At 39.3% G+C, this 21,600-nt stretch overlaps 1 protein-coding gene across 3 annotated transcripts in view; it reads left to right on the top strand.

Annotated features, from left to right (window-relative positions):
* GPBP1 (GC-rich promoter binding protein 1) overlaps positions 1–21,600 on the top strand; it is a 73,579-nt gene that overhangs the window by 26,529 nt on the left and 25,450 nt on the right. For all 3 annotated transcript variants that reach the window (XM_007112202.4, XM_007112204.4, XM_007112203.4), the window contains exons 3-5: positions 7,282–7,401; positions 19,839–19,962; positions 20,099–20,322. In XM_007112202.4, coding sequence (XP_007112264.1) covers positions 7,339–7,401; positions 19,839–19,962; positions 20,099–20,322 — 411 coding nt within the window. In that variant the 5' untranslated portion in view covers positions 7,282–7,338. The remainder of the gene's footprint in view (positions 1–7,281; positions 7,402–19,838; positions 19,963–20,098; positions 20,323–21,600) is intronic.

The following is a 21,600-nucleotide window of genomic DNA, read 5'->3' on the forward strand; positions in this document are numbered from 1 at the left end:
CGGATGCGCAGGCTCAGCGGCCATGGCTCACGGGCCCAGCCGCTCCGCGGCATGTGGGATCTTCCCAGACCGGGGCGCGAACCCGGTTCCCCTGCACCGGCAGGCGGACGCGCAACCACTGCGCCACCAGGGAAGCCCGAAAATAGAACATTTTGAATATTGTAATTTGGAGACTCTAGGAATTAAATGTTTTTTTCTCCCCATCCTTGGGGGTTGCTTGCTGTGGGTTGTGGTTTTGTGTTCATTTAGTGACTTTTCTAAACTATTTCTGAAAGTCTGTATTCTTTGTGTTGGTTAGTTTCTGAATTCTCTGTCCCTTAGATTGCGATCACCTAGTGTTTTGTTGTTGTTTGAGATAAATAACATTTTAATGAAATTTAAATAATGCAAAAAAATCCATGATGAACAGAATATGAAAGTTATCAGGGTCAGTATATTATCTTGTCTAAAGGTTGCAAATCCTTCACACATGGGCCAAGCCAGAAACCATCTTGGTGCTCACAGCACATCTGAGACAGGTTGCAGCCTTTAGTAAGACTTTACTAAAGGTTCAGTGGTTACAAAAAGTAGTTTCAGTGCAATACAATAGCAGTTTTATTTCAGCTGTCCATGGATACTGCTGTTCTCCGAGCCCTTCAAACAAGAGCCATCTTTACCTTGTCCGCTAGTGTTTTGTTGCAGATGTATGCCTGGAGCCAAAAGGGAATAAAAACAAAGGGAAAGGAAAAAAAAACTCTCCCACTTTTTTCTTATTGGATCTGTGTTAGGGCATTTCTTTACACACTGTTTATATCTGTCTTAGCCTTTATGTACTGGTTTTGCTGAACCTGATGATCAGCCAGGGGTGAAAGCTTAGGACCTTCTCAGGTTTTTTTTTTTTTTCTGAGCATGCATCTTGCCCTGAGCGTTGGTGTGGTTTTCTAATTTCCTTTATAGGGCATGAGGGAGTTTGTTGCAATGCCATAACTCTCCCCCACCCTCCACCCAATTCCCTCTCAGCCTTTTCTCCCAGGCTTTGGGTGTGCTATTGTTCACTGAATTGTAAACCTCTGTCCTTGGCAGGGGGCTCTGCATTTGCCTTACAATGTTTTGGAGGATTGCTCTCTGCTTGACACATTTTCCTTCTCTGTTAGGCAAAACAAAGGCAAGTGCCTCTCCTCGGTCCTCACGTAGCCCCGAGACAGGTTTACACAGACAAACAATTCTGTGAGAATAAGGTCTACTCTTACTCTTCTCACTCTGGAAACAGAGACCAGAGCCCTACACTGGGTCTTCAAAACCTCCATTGTGCCCCGGAGGAGATGTGGGTCAAGGGCGAGTGAAAATGTCATAAAGCTTTACTATCATTTTAAAGTTTCCATTTTCTTGATTCAGTGCTACCCTAATTGTTGTAAACGTTTGACTTTTTCAGAGTTATGATAAAGTTGGTTCTGACAGATTTTGCTTGATTTTTTGGTGTTTGTGTGGAGGGGTAGGCTCTTGGAGTTCTGTATTTCACCATTTGTGTTGATGTCCTTCCCATATATTTTCTCATTTTTAATGCTCAAATTGTCCCTGATTTGACCAATGGGAGCTCACTCAAGCTGTTTTCTGTGTCCTTTTGATATTTCCCACTCATTATTTGGACACTTCCTTGGTTTTTGCCACAAGAAAATATTCCAGACTTAACTTTGTCATCTTTTCCTAGCCCTGGAATCAGCTGTTCATTTGTCAAAAAAGCCCTGGTTTCTTTTATTGGAAAATGGTTTTTAGAAGACAGGACCTGGATGTTTAGTATGCTTGTTGCTATTGGAGTGTCACTATGCTCAGGCCTGGCCCGTTCAGTGCGCAGAGCTGGGGGAGAGGAGGGATATATATACATACACACACACACACACCCAGAAATATTTATCTTTATGATATATATGAATATTAGTATTTTATTAATATGTGACTTGTGTTAATCATACAACAACATGTCATTCATTCTAGTTTTCATCCTTTCCATTATTAGTTACCGTCTTTTTTTTTTTTTTGTGGTATGCGGGCCTCCCTCTGCTGTGGCCTCTCCCGTTGCGGAGCACAGGCTCCGGACGCGCAGGCCCAGCGGCCATGGCCCACGGGCCCAGCCGCTCCGCGGCATGTGGGATCCTCCCAGACTGGGGCGCGAACCCGGTTCCCCTGCATCGGCAGGCGGACGCGCAACCACTGCGCCACCAGGGAAGCCCCCTAGTTACCGTCTTTAACAGTATGAAACTTATTAGCTTTCATCATTCTAAATATATTTATTTGATCGTTTTCCTTGTATATAACCAATTTTTTATTGTAGCCCCAGCTGCCACTTCCATGTGGATACCCTCCTCTCCCTGCTTAGTCTTATAACTCCTTATTCTAGCTGCTTCCTTTGTACTGCATGGATACCTTCCTCACTCTTTTTGGGCTCACTGCCCCATCCCTGGTTGTCCCTTCTTCATGGATGTCCTTTGTTGCTCTGCTTTGATGCTGACATCCTGTGCTGGGCCCGTTGCATGTGTTGATACCCTCTCATCCCTACTCTGGCTCTAACACTTAGTTTTAGACCCTTGGCTCCTTTGCTCTGCCCTGTATAATGGCTTTAGGCCTGAATTGGGAAGAAGACTACTTTTTAAAGGAAATCTGTTAATGTATTAAACTAAGCTTACTAAAGGAGTATTCCACAGATTTACTATTAAGAGAACTAAAGATGACTATGAATAGTGGTCTTCTGGTTCTTGCCTTCCTAATGAAGGAATGTTAGCTGTTTAATGTTGGATAAACTTAACCTTATTCAAGGGTTGTTATAAAACCATTATGATGGTGAAGGGTACTAGTTTTTTTTCTTTTTTTTTTTAATGACTTTAACAGTTTTCAGGATGAATTTTAGAAGGTAAGTAAGTAGTTATCTTAATTTTAATGAAGAGAGGAAACTGAGACTCAGGCTAGTAACTGGTTGAGCTGATTTGAATCCAGGCCTGTTGGACTTTGAAGCCCATATTCTATTTTTCTTTTTTTAAAAAAATATTTTATTTATTTATTTATTTTTGGCTGCGTCAGGTCTTAGTTGCAGCATGTGGGATCTTTTGTTGCAGCATGCGGGCTCTCTAGTTCTGGTACAGGCTCAGTAGTTGCGGTGTGCGAGCTTAGTTGCCCTGCAGCATGTGGTATCTTAGTTCCACGACCAGGGATCAAACCCGAGTCCCCTGCATTGGAAGGCAGATTCTTAACCACTGGACCACCAGGGAAGTCCCCCCATGTTCTTTTTTTTTTTTTTTTTAACAATAATCTGTATTCTGCCTCTAGTTAGAATGCTTTAGCCAGTGCTTGATTTGGGGTGTTTTTGATAGGCTTTATGACTTTTAAAGCTTATTTATCTGAAATATAAACCATTATAAAGATGTAAGTTTGATGCTCATTCTTTGGCACAAATTTTGTGGATTCAGAAGTAAAACATTATCAGAAATAGGAAAGTCCCATCTATTTGTGTATTTCTTGCCAAAGTGTATTAGTTTTCAATTCAAAGAACTATATTTGGGACTCTAAGTAGTTGGTGGTCTTTTTTTTTTTTTAAAGTCAGGCATGTACACTTAGAACGTATAGAGTTTAGATTTCAGTTATTTCAGAACCAGTGTTCCCCTGGTGGATTTTTATTGTCAGTGGTGAACAAGTTGTAAATTGGGTGAGATGAGAAATTAGGATTTTCATAGTGGCAGCATTTTTCCCTCCCTCCCTCCCTCCCTCCCTCTTTCTCTCTCTTTCCTTCTTTCTTTCTACATTCAGAGGTATGTTAGGTTTCAACATGATGAAATTTTGGGCAGGGGGGCTGAGGAATGGACACAGTTCAGCCTATAACATACAGGGAAAGGAAGATGGAATGAAATCAGATGGCATAAAGCACAGTTAAAAGAAAATGGAGGGGGAAAGAGGGCGGGGATGGTGGTGGTGGGATGAATTGGGAGATTGGGATTGACATGTATACACTAATATGTATAAAATAGATAACTAATAAGAACCTGCTGTATAAAAAATAAATAAAATTCAAAAATTCAAAGAAAAAAAAGAAAATGGATAGGGTGGAGCTTTTAAACTTTAATTTGCCTTTATATGTGTAGGGGGTAAAATTTCTTTTCTACCTTCCTAGGTTTTCTGGCTGGGGCCCTGTAAATTAGACTGAGGAAAGACAGATTAACAAGAGAAAACAAACAAGTTTATTAGCGTGTTCTCACACCTGGCAGTACTTAACGATGAGTAACTCAGATGAGTAGAATTTGGGATCTCTATACCTAACTTCACAGGGAAAAAGGATACTTAATAGAATAAGCAAATGACTTTTGAGAAAAGATAGATAACTGGGTCCTTAGGAGTTTGTGGCAATGTCTGGGTGTGGTGGTGCTGGATTTTTTTTTTTTTTTTGTCTCCCAAAAGGAGAAGATTAGAGTTGCTCCAGGGGACGGGATTAATAAATTCTTTTGGGAGGCTCTGCTTTGAGGTAGGTAAGGGATTTCAGGAACTCACATGCCTTCAGCTCAAAATTTTTCTTATGTCAAAGTGGCATATTTTGGGGATAGCATATCCTGATCCTTTCACACACTTGTGTAAATGTCCTAATATTAGCTAGTATTGCTCTTTACCTTTTTTCAGAACAGGAAAACCTATGCCATTAGCTATCCATGCTTTATTCTTTAAGAACTCGATTTAAATTAGAATTCATAAAGACATTGCAGAAACAGAGACAGTAGTAGTGGTTTGCCTCCTAGGGATAAGTTTGAGAATATAACTTCTCATTTAACCATCATTTGGGATGAGACCCTGTATAAAATGAGAAAGCTTTATTAAATTATTGGTTATTTTATTTAGGTCCTTTGGAGTTTTTGTGAATTTTTATTTGGAACAAGCTATAAAAATAATTTTTCATTCTCATTGAGTTATTGGACCTATAATTTTAAGAGTTTCCGATAGAAAGTTCCTAAAAAGTTGTTGAAAAAGTAACATCCTATCATAGACACCTCAAAACAGTATTTAGCTTCATGTCAAAATAGATAATAAAAATTTTTATACATCCTAAAACACTTGAGTTTTCATTTTTATTTCAGAAGACTTTAAAATATAATGTATGGTGGTGGTAGAATTAGAGCTCAAAATGTCCAAATTTTTGTGTAGTTCATTTTGATTTAGGTACAGTCTTCAAATATTGCATTTGTTTCATAAGTGTTTTATTGGTATTGGTAAATTGTATCAGGGTTTTTTTTTGTTTGTTTTTTGGGCTTTTTTCCTTAACCTTTCTTGTAATGAACCAGTACAGTTTGGGATAGAAGTAGAATATTTCTGTAGTATCTTGACAATTTTTAAAGTATTTTAGGAAATTGGTATGACAAATTCTGCCATGGCACTTACTTATATTTGAAAGAATTTTGAAAAAGGAAGACTAACAATGGTATTGATCATTTTGCTTTTTAAAGTTCCACTTTTGAGATTATTATGCAGTTGTAAATATGAAACATTTATTAGTAAACTTAGACATTAGTGTTCAGGAAATTTGATTTCTTTGTTGACTGATATGTAAGCTCTATATTGAAATGAGTAAAGTTGCCCAGTTGGCTTCTCCCTCATTTTAAAAAACTGTGAGTTTACTGTGTTTAGATTGGGCTGGCAACTTGAAATTTTTATTGATGAAATTGAGAGAGGCTTCCAAAAAATTAAGTTTAGAATGCAAGAGCAGTGGATACCCATTGTGATGATTGTAATTTAAAAGAAACCTTTTAATTATGGAAATTTTCAAACGGATGTGTAAGTAGAGAGACTATACACCTACTAACATTTATAAACATATGGACAACCTTGTTTCAGTGACACATGTATTCAGCGTTCCCTGTTTTGTTTTTGTTTTTTAAAGCAAATTCCAGATGATTGATTTAATTGCGAAGACTTCTGTATATGTCCTTTTATTACAGATGACCCTTGAGCAGGGTGGGGGTTGGGGTGCTGTCCATCCATGCAGTTGAAAAGTCTGACTTGAAAAGTCAGAAAATCTTGACAGTTGGCCCTCCACAGCCGGTGCTCCACATCCCTGGATCCAACCAACCTCAGGTCGTGAAGTGCTATAGTATGTATTTAGTGGGGGAAAAAAAAAATCCATGTATAAGTGGACCCTCACAGTTCTAAAACTTGTTCTTTAAGGGTCCACTGTACCAGCATTGCACTAACAGTCATTACATCTAAAGTGATTAGTAATTTCTTAAAGTCATTTAATATTCGGTTCATGTTCAAATTTTTGACTGTTTCATAGTTTTCACTTTTTAAACTTGGTTGAGTAAGGATTTATGTAAGGGCCACATGTTGTATTTGACTGCTCTGCCTATGAAAGCCATTTATTTGTTGAAGAAACCAGATCATTTGACTCGAGTATGGAGTATCGTGTGATCTGCATTTGGTGGATTACTTCCTTCATTTGTCCTTTAATTTGTTTCTCTATGTTGAATTTCCTGCAAATTGTTAGTTAAATCAGATTTCAGATTCTGTAAGGGTTGGCAGCAATAGCTGTGTACATAGATAGTGCCGCATGCATCCTATTGTGTCACATCAGGAGACACTTGATAACTCATCTATTTGTGATAAGACTATTGTAATTAAAAAAATAAGCGTCATTGAGATAGTTCATTTATAATTATCCAGTTTTTTAAAAAAAATTATTTATTTATTTATTTTGGGGGGCTGTGTTGGGTCTTCGTTTCTGTGCGTGGGCTTTCTCTAGTTGTGGCAAGCAGGGGCCACTCTTCATCGTGGTGCGCGGGCCTCTCACTGTCGCGGCCTCTCGTTGTGGAGCGCAGGCTCCAGACGCGCAGGCTCAGTAGTTGTGGCTCACGGGCCTAGTTGCTCCGCGGCATGTGGGATCTTCCCAGACCAGGGCTCGAACCCGTGTCCCCTGCATTGGCAGGCAGGTTCTCAACCACTGCGCCACCAGGGAAGCCCAAAATTATCCAGTTTTAAGTGCGCAATTTGATGAGTTTTAACAGGTGTATAGTTTGTATAATCATCACCACAATTAGGATAAATACTCAATTACCCTTGAAAATTTCTTCCTTTTCTTTGTAGTCATTTCTGTCCTCCCCAGGCCCTTCACCTGCACTCTGCTGATCTAGTTTCTGTCACTATATTTTTGCCTTTTCTAGAATTTCATTATAATTGAAATTTTGTAGTAGTCAGATCATTGTAATTTAAAGGAGGTATAAGAAGATAATTTTGGCCAGGAGCTGTATAGATCTAATACCTTCTATTTTTATACGACAGGGACTTGCCATGAGGTGTTGAAGCCTTGTTTCGCTGAGTTGGAGAGACTGGACCTAAATGGCGCAGCATGACTTTGCTCCAGCCTGGCTTAATTTTCCTACCCCACCATCGTCAACAAAGGTATTTTTTCTTGCATCTCTCTTTTCTTCTTGTCTTTCTGTCTGCCTCTGTTAAGTTCATGTCCTTCAAAGATGTAGTTAAGCTTAATGTTTTTGTCGTAAAATACTTTTTATATTATTTTCTAAGTTATTTTATATTTAATCTGTTGGTTTTTATTATTTAAAAAGTCAATTTTCAATATACCATCAACATACTAAACCATTTACTTCAAAAGTTGTCTTTTGAAAGCTCTGCATTTAAAAATTCAAACCAGGTAAGTACATTGCACATTACTTTTGCATCTTACCTTTTCCTATACTATTCTTCTGATAACTTGCTTTACTTACTTTCCTATAGATAATGTTTTTTAAAAAAATCAGAAGTTTTTGAAGTCTTTCCTTATAACTGGAAGACTTCTTTTTCAAATAAATGAGACTGTGAATGGCATATTACTCAAATTTTAGGAGTTCTGAGAACTTTGCAGTGTTGTTACGTATCAGGTGACTCACTAATTTAAAAATGTTCATTTTACATAACCAAAACAGAACATAGTTTGTATAAGACTTGCTTGATATTGAAATTGTCATCCACTTACAAGGCATGCTAAGAGGGACCTTGAAATTGATTAGAACCAGTCTGTCTGGCTCAATAGCTGTCTTCCACTTTGTTTTTTCCATAGTGCAAAGGAATCAAGAGGGGGTCTTGATCATCTGCTTGCCTGTTAATCAAGCTCTGCCATGCTAAGGCATTCATCTAGGACCTTTTGAGGGTACAGGCAGTTCTTATAAAAGAGTTTACTAAAACAGCTCTTATGGGAACAGTTGTACAATTTGGAAGGTTGTTCCCCAGTAAGGACTTGTCAGAGCATAATATATTGAAAAAGCTGCATTGGAGAGAGAAAATTCTCCTAGACAGGAGAATTTTAAAGTTTGAAGATGGCTCTTAATGATCATGTGAACTGACTTTATTTTATACAGATGGTTCTCTGGAAGGTTAATTGACTGGCGTGTTTTCATGTAATTAGTGTGAGCCTAGACTAGAATCTAGGATGCATTTTCTATTCTGTAATATTTCCATAGGACTCATTTTGGAATTTCGTAAAATGATTGAACATTTCATTTCATAGACATAAAATGGATCATAGTTGTTAGGAAATGTAGACTATTACTGAGAAGCAACTGAGATCACTTCTTAGTTACTGACTCTGCCCCCTTTCCTCTTGTGTTTAGGTCTCTGGAATTTGCTTTGCTGTTGCTGCTGTTGTTTGTGTCTACCCCCCACCCCCCAGGCTGCTCTCAGTTATGCTTTTCCTGGGTTCATTTTTTTCCAGGCCTACTTCAGAGCCTAGATACATATGAGTTACTTGCTCTTCCCTTTGTTTCCTTTTTCTCTTTAGTTCATTTTCTCTGAAATGAGTATAAGACTTGTTTTCATTTGTTTTTAATGTGTATTTATATACTTTGCCTGTTTATTTATTTAATTTATTTATTTATGGCTGCGTTTGGTCTTAGTTGCTGCACACGGGCTTTCTCTAGTTGTGGTGAGCGGGGGCTACTCTTCATTGTGGTGCGTGGGCTTCTCATTGTGGTGGCTTCTCTTGTTTCAGAGCAGGGGCTCCAGGCGCACGGGCTCAGTGGTTGTGGCTCAGGGGCTCTAGAGTGCAGGCTCAGTAGTTGTGGTGCATGGGCTTAGTTGCTCCGCGGCATGTGGGATCTTCCCCGAACAGGGCTCGAACCTGTGTCCCCTGCATTGGCAGGCGGATTCTTAACCACTGTGCCACCAGAGAAGCCCTAGAACCAGACTCTTGAATCCTTACTGCTTTTTAGAACTAGACTCTTGATCTGGATATATAGATCATGAATGAAGATGATGATTTTGATACTTCGGATTGCCTGTTCTAAATTATCAATTATTCTAATTTATTTTAAATTGCCTACAGAAAGCAATATCAGTTTGAACTCTTAACTAGCAGTATTTGAAACTATCTCCTTAGACCTTACCCAAAGTGGTTTTGACGAACACAAACAAGTATACACTTTTAGTAATGACTTCTTATACTGTTTGTATTGCTCAAGATCACTATTCATGGATTCTCAGTTATAATTAACCTCTTGTTTTCTGCCAGAGCCCTTTTAATCTTATCCTGAATAAATAGGATAGACTTAAATTACTGTTGGGTTCTCTATTTCAACTTACCAGGATTTTTTTCTGAATTTTATTTTTTTTATACAGCAGGTTCTTATTAGTTATCTTATCAATTATTCTAATTTATTTTAAATTGCCTACAGAAAGCAATATCAGTTTGAACTCTTAACTAGCAGTATTTGAAACTATCTCCTTAGACCTTACCCAAAGTGGTTTTGACGAACACAAACAAGTATACACTTTTAGTAATGACTTCTTATACTGTTTGTATTGCTCAAGATCACTATTCATGGATTCTCAGTTATAATTAACCTCTTGTTTTCTGCCAGAGCCCTTTTAATCTTATCCTGAATAAATAGGATAGACTTAAATTACTGTTGGGTTCTCTATTTCAACTTACCAGGATTTTTTTCTGAATTTTATTTTTTTTATACAGCAGGTTCTTATTAGTTATCTATTTTATACATATTAGTGTATATATGTCAATCCCAATCGCCCAATTCATCCCACCACCACTCCCCCTCAATTCAGCGTTAAGTCTTTTCTTTGTTATTTGAAGGGATGATAGGAGCACTTGAGTTAAGGGTAGCAGTGTTTTCCAGCACTGCACCTGAGCAGTTTTCTGAGGTGTGCAGAAGTTTAGCCCCATCATGTGGTGAGATTTTAAACTGCATGTGGTTGTTTATGTCTGTGAAATGGGGGATTGGCTTTTGAACTGTTGATTGGGACCCAGTAAGAAATTTTACATAATGTTTTTATATGCACATTGATATAACTAAAACAAAAGTCATTTACCTGTGTTCTTCTTTCTCTTTTGGTCTTCTTTTTATTCCAATAAAAAATGCAAATTGCTACTAATTTCGTGTCCTTTATAATGGGCCCTGACCTGCAGTTTGAAAAGTAACATTGTAATTGCTTTCCTTCAATAATGTAAGCAGTGTCGGTTTGCCTTGAAAATGTGTGCTTTAGGCTAAGAGAGGATGAGAAAACGTAGTCAGACTTGTAGTTGAGTTCACTGGAACTTTTGTTTACTATGTAGTTTCTGTTAACTTTTGATTTAGGTATTCTGGGAATCAGAAAATTGTGCTATATTTTGAAAAAGAATTCAGAAAAAGATTTAAAATACAATAACTAGTGTTTCTTGAGTCATTACTGTATACCAATCACTGTGTAAAACACTTTATAAGAAGGCTAACAAAAATCATAAGAGGTAAAGTACTGTTTTCTTTCCCCCACTTACAGATGAGGAAACTGAGGTTGAGCGAGATAAGTAACCTGACCCAAAGTGCTGGAATTAGGATAGGAGCCCATGTGTGCCTGACTTTAAAGATTAATCAGCTTAATAACTTTCTTTTTTTGATTATTAAGTAGACCAATTTTTAGAAGTGAAATACCAGGATGTTTTTATGCATACACCAGAATATATTTTTATCCTGGTTTGGATAAACAAATGAAATTGCTTTTTTTTTTTTTTTTTTTTCCCCTTCAAGGATAGCATCTCCAGTATATTTCTATACTTAGAACATGGGTGTCTAACTCTTCAGTGGCTATGTACAGTTGACCCTTGAACAATATGGGTTTGACTTATTTGTGTTCATGTATGTGGATTATTTTCCAATAAATATGTACTGTAGTACTGTGTGATCTGTGGATACGGAAGGCCGACTGTAAAGTTATACATGGATTTTTGACTGCACAGAGGGTCGGTACCCCAACCCCCTGCATTGTTCAACTGTCAACTGTAATCTTCTGTTGGGTGAATTTACAGAAATTAATTGGTTACATATTAATGGATTAAGCCGCAGGAATGCCTGGGCATCTCTTGATTATACATTTGTAGGGGAAATTCCTAGCAGCAGAATCAGCGAATTGGAAGATTTATACATTTTGGTAGATAGTGCCTAATTGCTCTCCAAAAAGGTTGTACCAACTTATAATCCTATAAAAATTTTATAAGGGGGGACCAGTTTTTTCAGTTTTGGCAACATTGGATGTTTTCCCATTTTTTTCATCATTGTGAAATTGGATGAAAAATGGCACTTCATTGTTTTGATTTGCATTATTATGGTTGAGCATATTTTTGTGTTAGGAACTGTTTCTAAGAACTTGCTTATTCATGTAATTTATTTCTTAGTGATTTATTTGTAATAGCTCTTTTCATATTGAGGGGTTTGTTTGCTATATATTCTGCAGATATTTTCCTCCAGTGTGTTTGTCTTGATAATTCTAAAAGAACCATGTGGATGGTTCTAATAAAATATTTAAACATACAAAGAAGCATAAAGAATAATTAAACGAACACTTAACCATCCAAGAGTCACATCTTAACATTTTGTCACGTTAGTTCTGTATCTCTTCTAGAAATAAACAATTGAAGTCTGCTGTATACTTCATCACAGTCCTTTTTCTGTCTTCATTTTTTCCCCAGAGGTATTCTCGATGCATGTTATATTATTACTAAGTATGTGAATATCAATAAATAGTATTCTGTATGTTTAAAAACATTTATTTAAACGATTATCATTTATGTCTGCACCTTGTTTTTATATTCATTATATCTTTGAGAGTTTTTCCCCCCGTTGATATCTGCAGATATGCTGTAATTATCTTAAAACTGTATTCTGTTTTGTGCCTCTATATCACATTTCATTTGTCTCATTAATTTGAGATTATTTATATCTTTAGGTTACTCTAGAGAGAACTGTATTGACTATTCATGTACTGTCTCCTTGTATACATGGATGAGAATTCTTTGTTTGTTTGTTTGTTGCATTGGCTCTTAGTTGCTGTGCACGGGCTTTCCCTAGTTGCGTCGAGCAGGGGCTACTCTGTGGCAGTGCACGGGCTTCTCCAGTGGCTTCTGTTGTTGCGGAGCATGGGCTCTAGGCGCGCGGGCTTCAGTAGTTGTGACTTGCAGGCTCAGTAGTTGCGGTGCACGGGCTTAGTTGCTCCGCAGCATGTGGAATCTTCCTGGACCAGGGCTTGAACCCGTGTCCCCTGCATTGGCAGGTGGATTCTTAACCACTGTGCCACCAGGAAAGTCCTGGATAAGAATTCTTTTGGCCTCTGCTTCTCAAACATTAATGGCTATGAAAATAACCTGGGAATTTTGTTAAAATGCAGATTCTAATTTCATTAGGTCTCTAATGGCGTCCTAGTCCGACCAGTCTTCAAAATGCTGTTGATTCTGCTTGTCTGTGGACCAACTTTGAATAGCAAGGCTCTAACCTATAGTTAAAAGAAAAATTGCCAGAATTTAGTTCTGTATTGCTAAATTCCTCTTCCATGTGGTATGCTGATTTATATATACTATTTATAGTATGTTGTGCATAACTATTGTCTTTACTTGGTACTCTTGCCAAAACTTTGTCAGATTATCAGTTAACATTTTTGCCAGTCTTTGTTGTGAAATGTATTTTCACTGTTTCTTGGACATTGGCTTATATTTCTTTGAATTGCTTGTTCACATCCTTTGTTATTTCTTTTGGGTTGCCTTTTGGGGGGTGGATTGGTTTTGGAAGTGTGTGTGTGTGTGTGTGTGTGTGTGATCTTTAATGTTTTAAGTAAAGTCACATAGTTCTTTTTTTGTCTCCCATGTATTTCACTAGATATATGTTCAAGTACTTTATAGTACTTGTTGCTATCTTAAATGCTGTTTTAAAAAGCTTTCATATTAAGTCTTTGTTGCAGATATATTGTCTCTTGTGTTAGTATTGTTTCTAGCAACCTTCAGTAGTTTTTACTCTAATGTCTTTTGGATTTTTTAATGTGGAAAAACGTTCATTCACAAATAATACGTTTTCTCTCTGCATTTTCAGTCTTCTTGTGTTTCTTATTCATATTTTATTGTGCTGGCTATATGTCAGAGTCGGTGAAGGGTCTGAAATTTTATCCTACTTTCAAGGTAACTATAACAAGGTAGCCTGTTACTGTTTCATGGGTTCTGGCAAAAGACGTGAGACTTCCGGGTCAGAGACAAAGAGCTTTATTTTTTATTTGTTTATTTTTATTTATTTATTTTTGGTTGCATTGGGTCTTCGTTGCTGCGCGTGGGCTTTCTGTAGTTGTGGCGAGTGGGGCCTACTCTTCGTTGCGGTGTGCGGGCTTCTTGTTGTGGTGGCTTCTCTTGTTGCAGAGTATGGGCTCTAGGTGCGTATAGTGCCACAACTTCAGTAGTTGTGGCACACGGGCTCAGTAGTTGTGGCTCGCGGACTCTAGAGTGCAGGCTCAGTAGTTGTGGCGCACAGGCTTAGTTGCTCTGCGGCATGCGGGGTCTTCTTGGACCAGGGCTCGAACCCGTGTCCCCTGCATTGGTAGGCGTATTCTTAACCACTGCACCACCAGGGAAGTCCCAGAGAACTTTATTACTCTTAGCACAACAAGCAGCGCAGCATGATTGTGGCACCAGTTCTTCATGTCCCTTAAAACCTCTGGGAGTTGACATGGAGGGGGCCCAGGTGGATGCTATTCTTGCACTGAGAGGGAAATCTACCGCATTTATAAGAAGCCTGCTCTTTGTCTCAGAGTAGGACGTTACCTGTTTTTCAATGTTCTCTGTGAACATAACCCTGAGAAATGAGCCATACAAAGAGCTGTCAAGGCCTTGCATTCTTGGCATACAATAAGAACATGCAGGGATGCTCAGGGCCCATGATGGGTTGCCTGTCCCAATAGTCCACCCATCAGCCATACATGTTTTTGGCCAAACTTGAATTTTCACATGGTTTTACCACTCACTCAGCTACTCTGATTAATCTGACAAACAGAGGCTAGAACCAAATCCATTAAATTTGTTTTACACAGCATTTAATGAAGGCTACTACCAGTGTCCCAAGCAGCACAGTGAGTGAGACCAGGATTTAGCCAATTGTGAATAACTTAGGACCAGTAAATGATTTATTTCAGCCAACCAGTATATGGTCTAAGACCACTCTGTTATATCCATTAAAATCCATTCAAGGGAGGGACTTCCCTGGCAGTCCAGTGGTTAAGGTAAGACTCCACGCTTCCACTGCAGGGGGTGCAGGTTCCATCCCCAGTCAGGGAGCTAAGATCCCGCATGCTGCGCAGTGTGTGCCCCACACCACCCAAATCCACTCAAGGGAAACTGACTTGAGGTTTGGTGTTATTACCTACAGTTATAGGGGCAATAAGATGGGCCAAAAAGCAACACTTATCCTCAATAGAAGACATTCTGTGGCTTATCCCCCCCCCACCCCGCCCCTTTTACAAACATACCACCCAGAGGGACACGGATCACTTCAGTTTGTCCAAAGGGACACAGATCACTCCAATTTGTTGTTAAACTTGATTTGGACTACTATTGCACTGGTTTGGTTAAGAAACATGGGCAGTGTCATCATTAGTTGCAACCTCAGTTGCCATACATGGCATAACCTAAGACCACTTAAGTGTTAAGAGAATCATATGAATTTTTATTAGAACGAAGCAGGTTATACAGGTAGGGAATATGGAATGTCCATTGAGTACTTTGAATATTGGTCCATGGCAAGGTTATCTTTTTGACCAAAGAGGTAGGTTTTTTTTGGTTGTTTTTTTTCTTTTTAATTAATTAATTATTTAATTTTGGCTGCGTTGGGTCTTCGTTGCTGTGCGCGGGCTTTCTCTAGTTGAGGTGAGTGGGGGCTACTTTTCGTTTTGGTGCTGAGCTTCTCATTGTGGTGGCTTCTTGTTGCAGAGCACAGGCTCTAGGTGCTCAAGCTTCAGTAGTTATGACACACGGGCTCAGTAGTTGTGGCTCACTGGCTCTAGAGTGCAAGCTCAGTAGTTGTGGCACATGGGCTTAGTTGCTCCACGGCATGTGGGATCTTCCCAGACCAGGGCTCAAACCCGTGTCCCCTGCATTGGCAGGTGGATTCTTAACCACTGCGCCACCAGGGAAGTCCCAAAAGAGGTACTGTTAATTGAACTGTTAGCGGTCTGGAACACCAAATTCATAACATGGATTAAATTCAAGGGCGTTTTTTACACATTAATGTTCAGGAGCTGATGTTGACATCAAGTATAGCAGAATAGTTAAAGACTGTCCATGGCCACATGAATTTTTTTGATTTCAAAGCATATGGATGGGGATGACAGATCGACCAGTGGGTCAGAATCTTATCCCCAGCTGCTGTTGGATTCAGGCAGTAGTGCTGGTTCTAGGGGACAGGGAGAGCCTTAATTGTTCTCCTTCCCTACCTGTGCCTTCTGGGGTCAAAGATGTTTCTTCTCCAAGTGCTAGGGTTTTTGCTCTCCCTCTACAGCCATGAAATCAGTATGTCCCGTTCCCATAGCTCCAACTTCACTTAAAACAAAACAAAACAGACACCCTTCTTGCACCCACATTTTTTTATCTAGAGGAACTGGACGTGACTGGGAGAGGGGCATTTTAAAATGATTTTCAGAGACCCATTATAAAGGCGTCTCACCCTCACCTTGGTCCACATTGGACACTGTAGTGGGGACTTGGTGAGAAGTGTACACAAGCAAATGGTCATTGTCTATATGTGTAGGACCATGCCAGTTCAGCAAGAGAATCCAGGTGGCCAAACCAGATTGTTTGAATTCCTTTTTGGTTGGCCATCAGACTGAGGGGTGGCCTGGCCTGCAGTTGTTCTTAGGGGAAAGAAAGAAACATCATGTCAAGATTATCAGGGCAGAATCTTGAATTTTTAATGTAGGTCTGTATAATCTCATAACTCTCCACTTATTTCATCCTGATTATTACCCAGGAAGTGGCTAAGAGGAGATGATGATCCTTTTTTGGCTATGCTGCATTCATTGAATAGACTGTCTTACTAAGATGTGAGAAGAGATGAGGGATGTGTTAAAATGCTTGTCAGTACTTGTGGATAGGGAATGTGGAATGTTCATTGAGTACTTTGAATATTGGCTCATTGCAGGGATGACCTTTTTGACAAAAGATGTACTGTTAGTGGTCTGGAATATGCCAAAAACATTACATGAATTAATTTCAAGAGCCACAATAGTGTGACCAGAGTTAGCCCATCAGACTGCAGCAGTAACAGTGTAGCGTGAAAAAGTTTCAGTGGTAGTGAGACTCCATTGAGAGCTCCGTGAAGTAGTCAAAGGTTTGATGTAGTTCTTGTGTGATATGGTCTTCTTCACAGTGAGACAAGTGGACCAACTTTTGGCAGGAGTCACAAGTTGGCATGCAGTGGTGGCTTCTGCATCAGCAAGATGAAGTCCTTTATTTTGTAGCCAGTCTATGATAGTGTGTTCCATGTCTGGTGTGATGATGGATCTAGGTGGTATGCCAAAGACTTGATCAGCATTGTAATTTCAGTCGTTCTCAGTGCCATTCACTCTCATCAGACAGCAAGCCTTACTGAATCAACATGAGTGACTCAGATTGCCTCAGCAACAGCTGCAATTTCCCACAGTGTGTGACCCCAAAGAGATGTTTTTAATCTGCTAGTCTGTAGTTTTTCAGGTGACAGACGAGATGACTAGGCCATCGGCAACAGACCAAGAGTTAGAAAAATGTAAAATGTCTTGTCCTTAAGAATATTATCTAAGGTGAGGGTCGTAGCTTTTATTTTGTTCTGTTTAGCTGATTAGCACTTACCCATTTGGTTTTCCAGAGTTGTTGGGGCTGGATGGCTGCTGTGTGCACCATCATCTTTTAACTTGGTTGAAGCTTCAGTGAGCCAGGCTCAGGCGTTTAAGGGCACTTTTCTGATTTGAGAGCCTTACTGAAATAGTGGCTTGTTACAGGTGATAGGTGGGGGAATAAAGTCTGCTCCAAAGCATAGTTGCCACTTCTAGGGCTAGGCCAGCTGTGCTGTGTTGAACACATGATTTCCATTTGGTCAGGAGCCCTCTTGGGCTCTTTATTGGTGTACAACTTTATTGGTGAGTCCTTAGTTTGAGTTGTTTGCTTTCAATAAGAGCTCAGCATTAGGGCAAGAGCCACTTTTTCTTCTTTTTTTTCTTTTGGCTGTGCAGCTTCTGGGATCTTAGTTCTCCGACCAGGGATAGAACATTGAACCTGGGCCATGGCAGTGAAAGCCCGGAATCCTAACCATTAGGCCACCAGGGAACTCCCCACATTGCATTTTAAAAAAGAGTGTACTTGGTGCGTGTGTCAGGCAGGTGGCACTGCTGTACTGGGAAATAGCCTCTCTGAATACTCCAGAGCCGTCAAGTCTTCAGCCACATAATCTGATTTTCTTTTCTTTCCTTCTGGGAGCTGTGCTTTTTATTAGACCACTTGGAAGGGGATGGGAATCACCTGTCAACCTGTGACATTTCCTGAATGGGAGAATCTTGAGCGTTTTCAGTACAAGCATGTAACATTAGCACTAACTGTAAAACACAACAGTACATTGAGTTGGCCTAATAGCCCCACCTGCAAGATTGCTTTTAATTTTTCTCTCCTACTGCTGAGTTTTTTCCAAACTATCAGCCATGTTGGGGCACTGGGGTGCCTTTTCCCACTATGGGGTCACAGACTAAGGAGTTTAGTACATGCGTATCAGAGTTACAGTCTAAGCTTTCAGGAGATTACATGATTTCTTTAGCTTGGAATGTGGGAAAGTACAGGGTGGAGAGAAAGACTGCCCCTTTGGGGATTGCATGGGTGGCTTGGAGGCTTTTGCTGTTCTGGCTTCTGAAGCCAGGATTGGTGTTGCCTTCTCTCTTGTGTACCTCCTGGCCCCAGCAAACACTCAGGCTGGGACCTTTCATGCCCCCATGTACCATACTGCCATGGCTTTGCCCCATACTGAAAACTTTCAGCCACTCTTGTGCTCAGTACTGTCTCCCCTCCATGGGAGTGGTTAGGATGGTGTCTTGGGTACGTGTGTGCAACAGAACTAAAAGAGTTTGTCTCTTTCTTTCCTTAAGTTCTCGCACAGTTCACTTTCTTGTTAAAGCAGCTGAGTTTGATGTGGGGAAGGAAGGGATCAGGGAGTACGAAGAGCACGGAATACTTCCACCCTGCCTTTTCTTTGTTTCCAGTAGTAGCAGCAGTTCAGCCTTAACAAACTTACTTCTAATGTTTTCAGTCTTTCCAAAACTCTCTATGTTCATTGCTGTTCCGCTTTGGAGACCACTTGACTTCGGCAACCACAGCCATATTGCCTTTCAGGTGGGACCCCATCTCATGACAATACATCCCTTCCTTCTACTCAGAGGAGATTTGCAACAATCAGAGCACTGTATGGACACCTTGTTTCAGTCCTGCCCCTTGCCACTTGGTCGCTAAACAGTGAGGGACCCTTACTTCCACTTATCACTTGGGCGAGAGCAATTGCTGCCAGATCCTGGAGAGTCTTCTCCTATGTCCCAGTCTGGCCCAAGAAACCATACCCTTGTTTTTCTTTTTCCAGAAGGTTTTAACTCTGAGAGCGTGACATCCTCATCACCAAAACTGTTAGGGTCTGTGAAGGGCTTGGGTTTACTTAAAAGCTTAGCAAGCTAGCTTGTTACTGTTGTTTCATGGATGCTGGCAGAAGACAGATAATCAAAGGCTCTACCTTTCATGCACAGAAGCAGCATGAGGATGAAGCCAGGGGCAGTAGGGGAGCTTGCACCAGTTAAGTCCCACAGCAGCCATGTGGAGGGGCCCAGTTGGATGAAATGGGTATGTGTAGTGGGTTTGTATTGTAACTGAGGAACTCTACTCTTTGTCCTGGAGAGAATTGTAATAGTAGTACAACCCAGAGGAATGGTCAGGGCATTAAAACAAAAAAGTTCTGGAGTTCTGATTGTGATTTTATCAGATTAATGGATTAATATTGGGGAAAAACAGCAACCTTTATGAATCGTTGTGAGTTTTTATGTTTTTATACATTTCTAATTCTTTAGAATCATTTTTACACATTCTTTCTTTGATAAATTTTTTTTAAAACATTTGCTTTGGAGAAGAGGAGTTTGGAAATAAATCTATGGAACTTAAAATAGAACTAGCTTCGTTTGCCATAATTTTCTGATGTTGAAGAAAACCTTGAGCTATTTAAATCAAATATTGTGTGATACACAATATTACATTTTGTTATAAAAGAAGGGTACTATATTTGCTTTGATTTCCTTACAGCGGTCTTTTACCTTTAAAGTTTTTGGATAAATATAGTTGTTGAGCTCAGAATGGTGCTCTTCTTTCTGTTAGGTAGAAAAATATAGATGAACAATGGAACTCATAAGTTACCAGTTACCAAACATATTGAAAATAACTATAAAATGTTCTTCTTAACCATTTAAAATTCTTGGAAATAAAGTAAGCCAGAGTATTACTAGTTTTTCAAGTTACAGTCAAGTTTTACCTGTATGCTTATAATCTGTTACAGTCGTCACTGAATTTTGAAAAGCATTCTGAAAACTTTTCATGGACAGAAAATCGTTATGATGTGAATCGTCGACGGCACAACTCTTCAGATGGCTTTGATTCTGGAATTGGACGTCCTAATGGAGGTAAAATTTGCTAAGGAACAGTAGAGTTTAAGAATAATTTTCTTCACATTCTTATAAGAATATTTTGATTGTGATTAAATCTTTAAGCATAACCATCTTCTTTGAATTTATAATACTTTACCATTATTAAATAAAGGTAACTTTGGAAGGAAAGAAAAAAATGGATGGCGTACACATGGAAGAAATGGTACTGAAAACATAAATCATCGAGGGGGATACCATGGTGGAAGTTCCCGTTCTCGTAGCAGTATTTTCCATTCTGGAAAAAGCCAGGGCCTACATGAAAACAGCATACCTGACAGTGAAACGGGGAGGAAAGAAGACAAAAGAGAACGCAAACAGTTTGAGGCTGAGGATTTTGTAAGTTTCTTATAATTTTAATACAAATGAGGTTTCTGTAAGTTCTATGTAAGCATCAGGTCTCTCTCAGATTTTATCAGTACAGCTCATTTTCTACAGAGGTCACACTTGACAAGTTCAATTATTTATTTATTTACTTTAAAAATATTTATTTATTTATTTGGCTGCACTGGGTCTGACTTGCAGCACGTGGGATCTTTAGTTGCGGCATGCAGGCTCTAGTTCCCTGACCAGGGATCGAACCCAGGCCTCCTGCATTGGGAGCTTGGAGTCCCAATCACTGGATTGCTAGGGAAGTCCCTCAATTATTTTTAATCCTTACATTTTGTGAGACTTTTTGTACATAACTCTCCCCTTCCCCAGTCTTCTTCCTCCTTCCCTCCTACTTATATTCCTGTGTCTCACCGTGTGGTTTTTTAAAACTTTGGATAAATTTATGTCATTTTATTCTTCATAGCAATTTAAACAATTTCCCTTTTCTAGAGAGTAAACATCTAATAAGATTAGCTTTAGAGTACACATTCAGTGCTCACCTCAGTTTTCTTTTTAATATATATATATATTTTTTTTTGCCGTATGCGGGCCTCTCACTGCTGTGGCCTCTCCCGCCACGGAGCACAGGCTCCAGACGCACAGGCTCAGTGGTCATGGCCCACGGGCCCAGCCGTTCCGCGGCATGTGGGATCTTCCCGGACTGGGGCACAAACCCGTGTCCCCTGCATCGGCAGGCGGATTCTCAACCACTGTGCCACCAGGGAAGCCCAGAGCATCACTTTTTGAAATATAAATTTGTACTTTGCTCTGAAAATGAGCATGTTTAACTAAACATTCAGTGATGCAAACCTAACAGAAGAGTTGAGGAATTGTCTGATTTTCCTCTTCCCTGCTCTTGACCTTATGCTAAGAAAGATTTCTCATATTGATGCAAAGACTACATTCTCTTAACATTTGCTTTTTTAAAAAATTCATACTTTTCCTCACGTAGTTGGGGATGAGGAGAATATTTAAAGACCCTTCCTTTGTTTTCTTCAACTTGGAGTGAGTTTAGATAGTAACCATTTTAATTGTTAGCAGAATAAGCAGAAAGTAAGATTTATGAATAATTAGTGTTTAGTAGTTAAGAGTTATTATGTCAGATTTTTCTGTATAGTTTTGAGATTATCTTTATTTTTTATTTATTTATTAATTAAATTGGCTGAGTAATTTTAAATTTATTTATCTATTTTTGGCTGTGTTGGGTCTTCGTTTCTTTTTTTCTTTTTTTTTTTTTTTTTTTTT

This window comes from Physeter macrocephalus, chromosome 8 (assembly GCF_002837175.3).
Source record: "Physeter macrocephalus isolate SW-GA chromosome 8, ASM283717v5, whole genome shotgun sequence".
Taxonomy (NCBI): Eukaryota; Metazoa; Chordata; class Mammalia; order Artiodactyla; family Physeteridae; genus Physeter; species Physeter macrocephalus.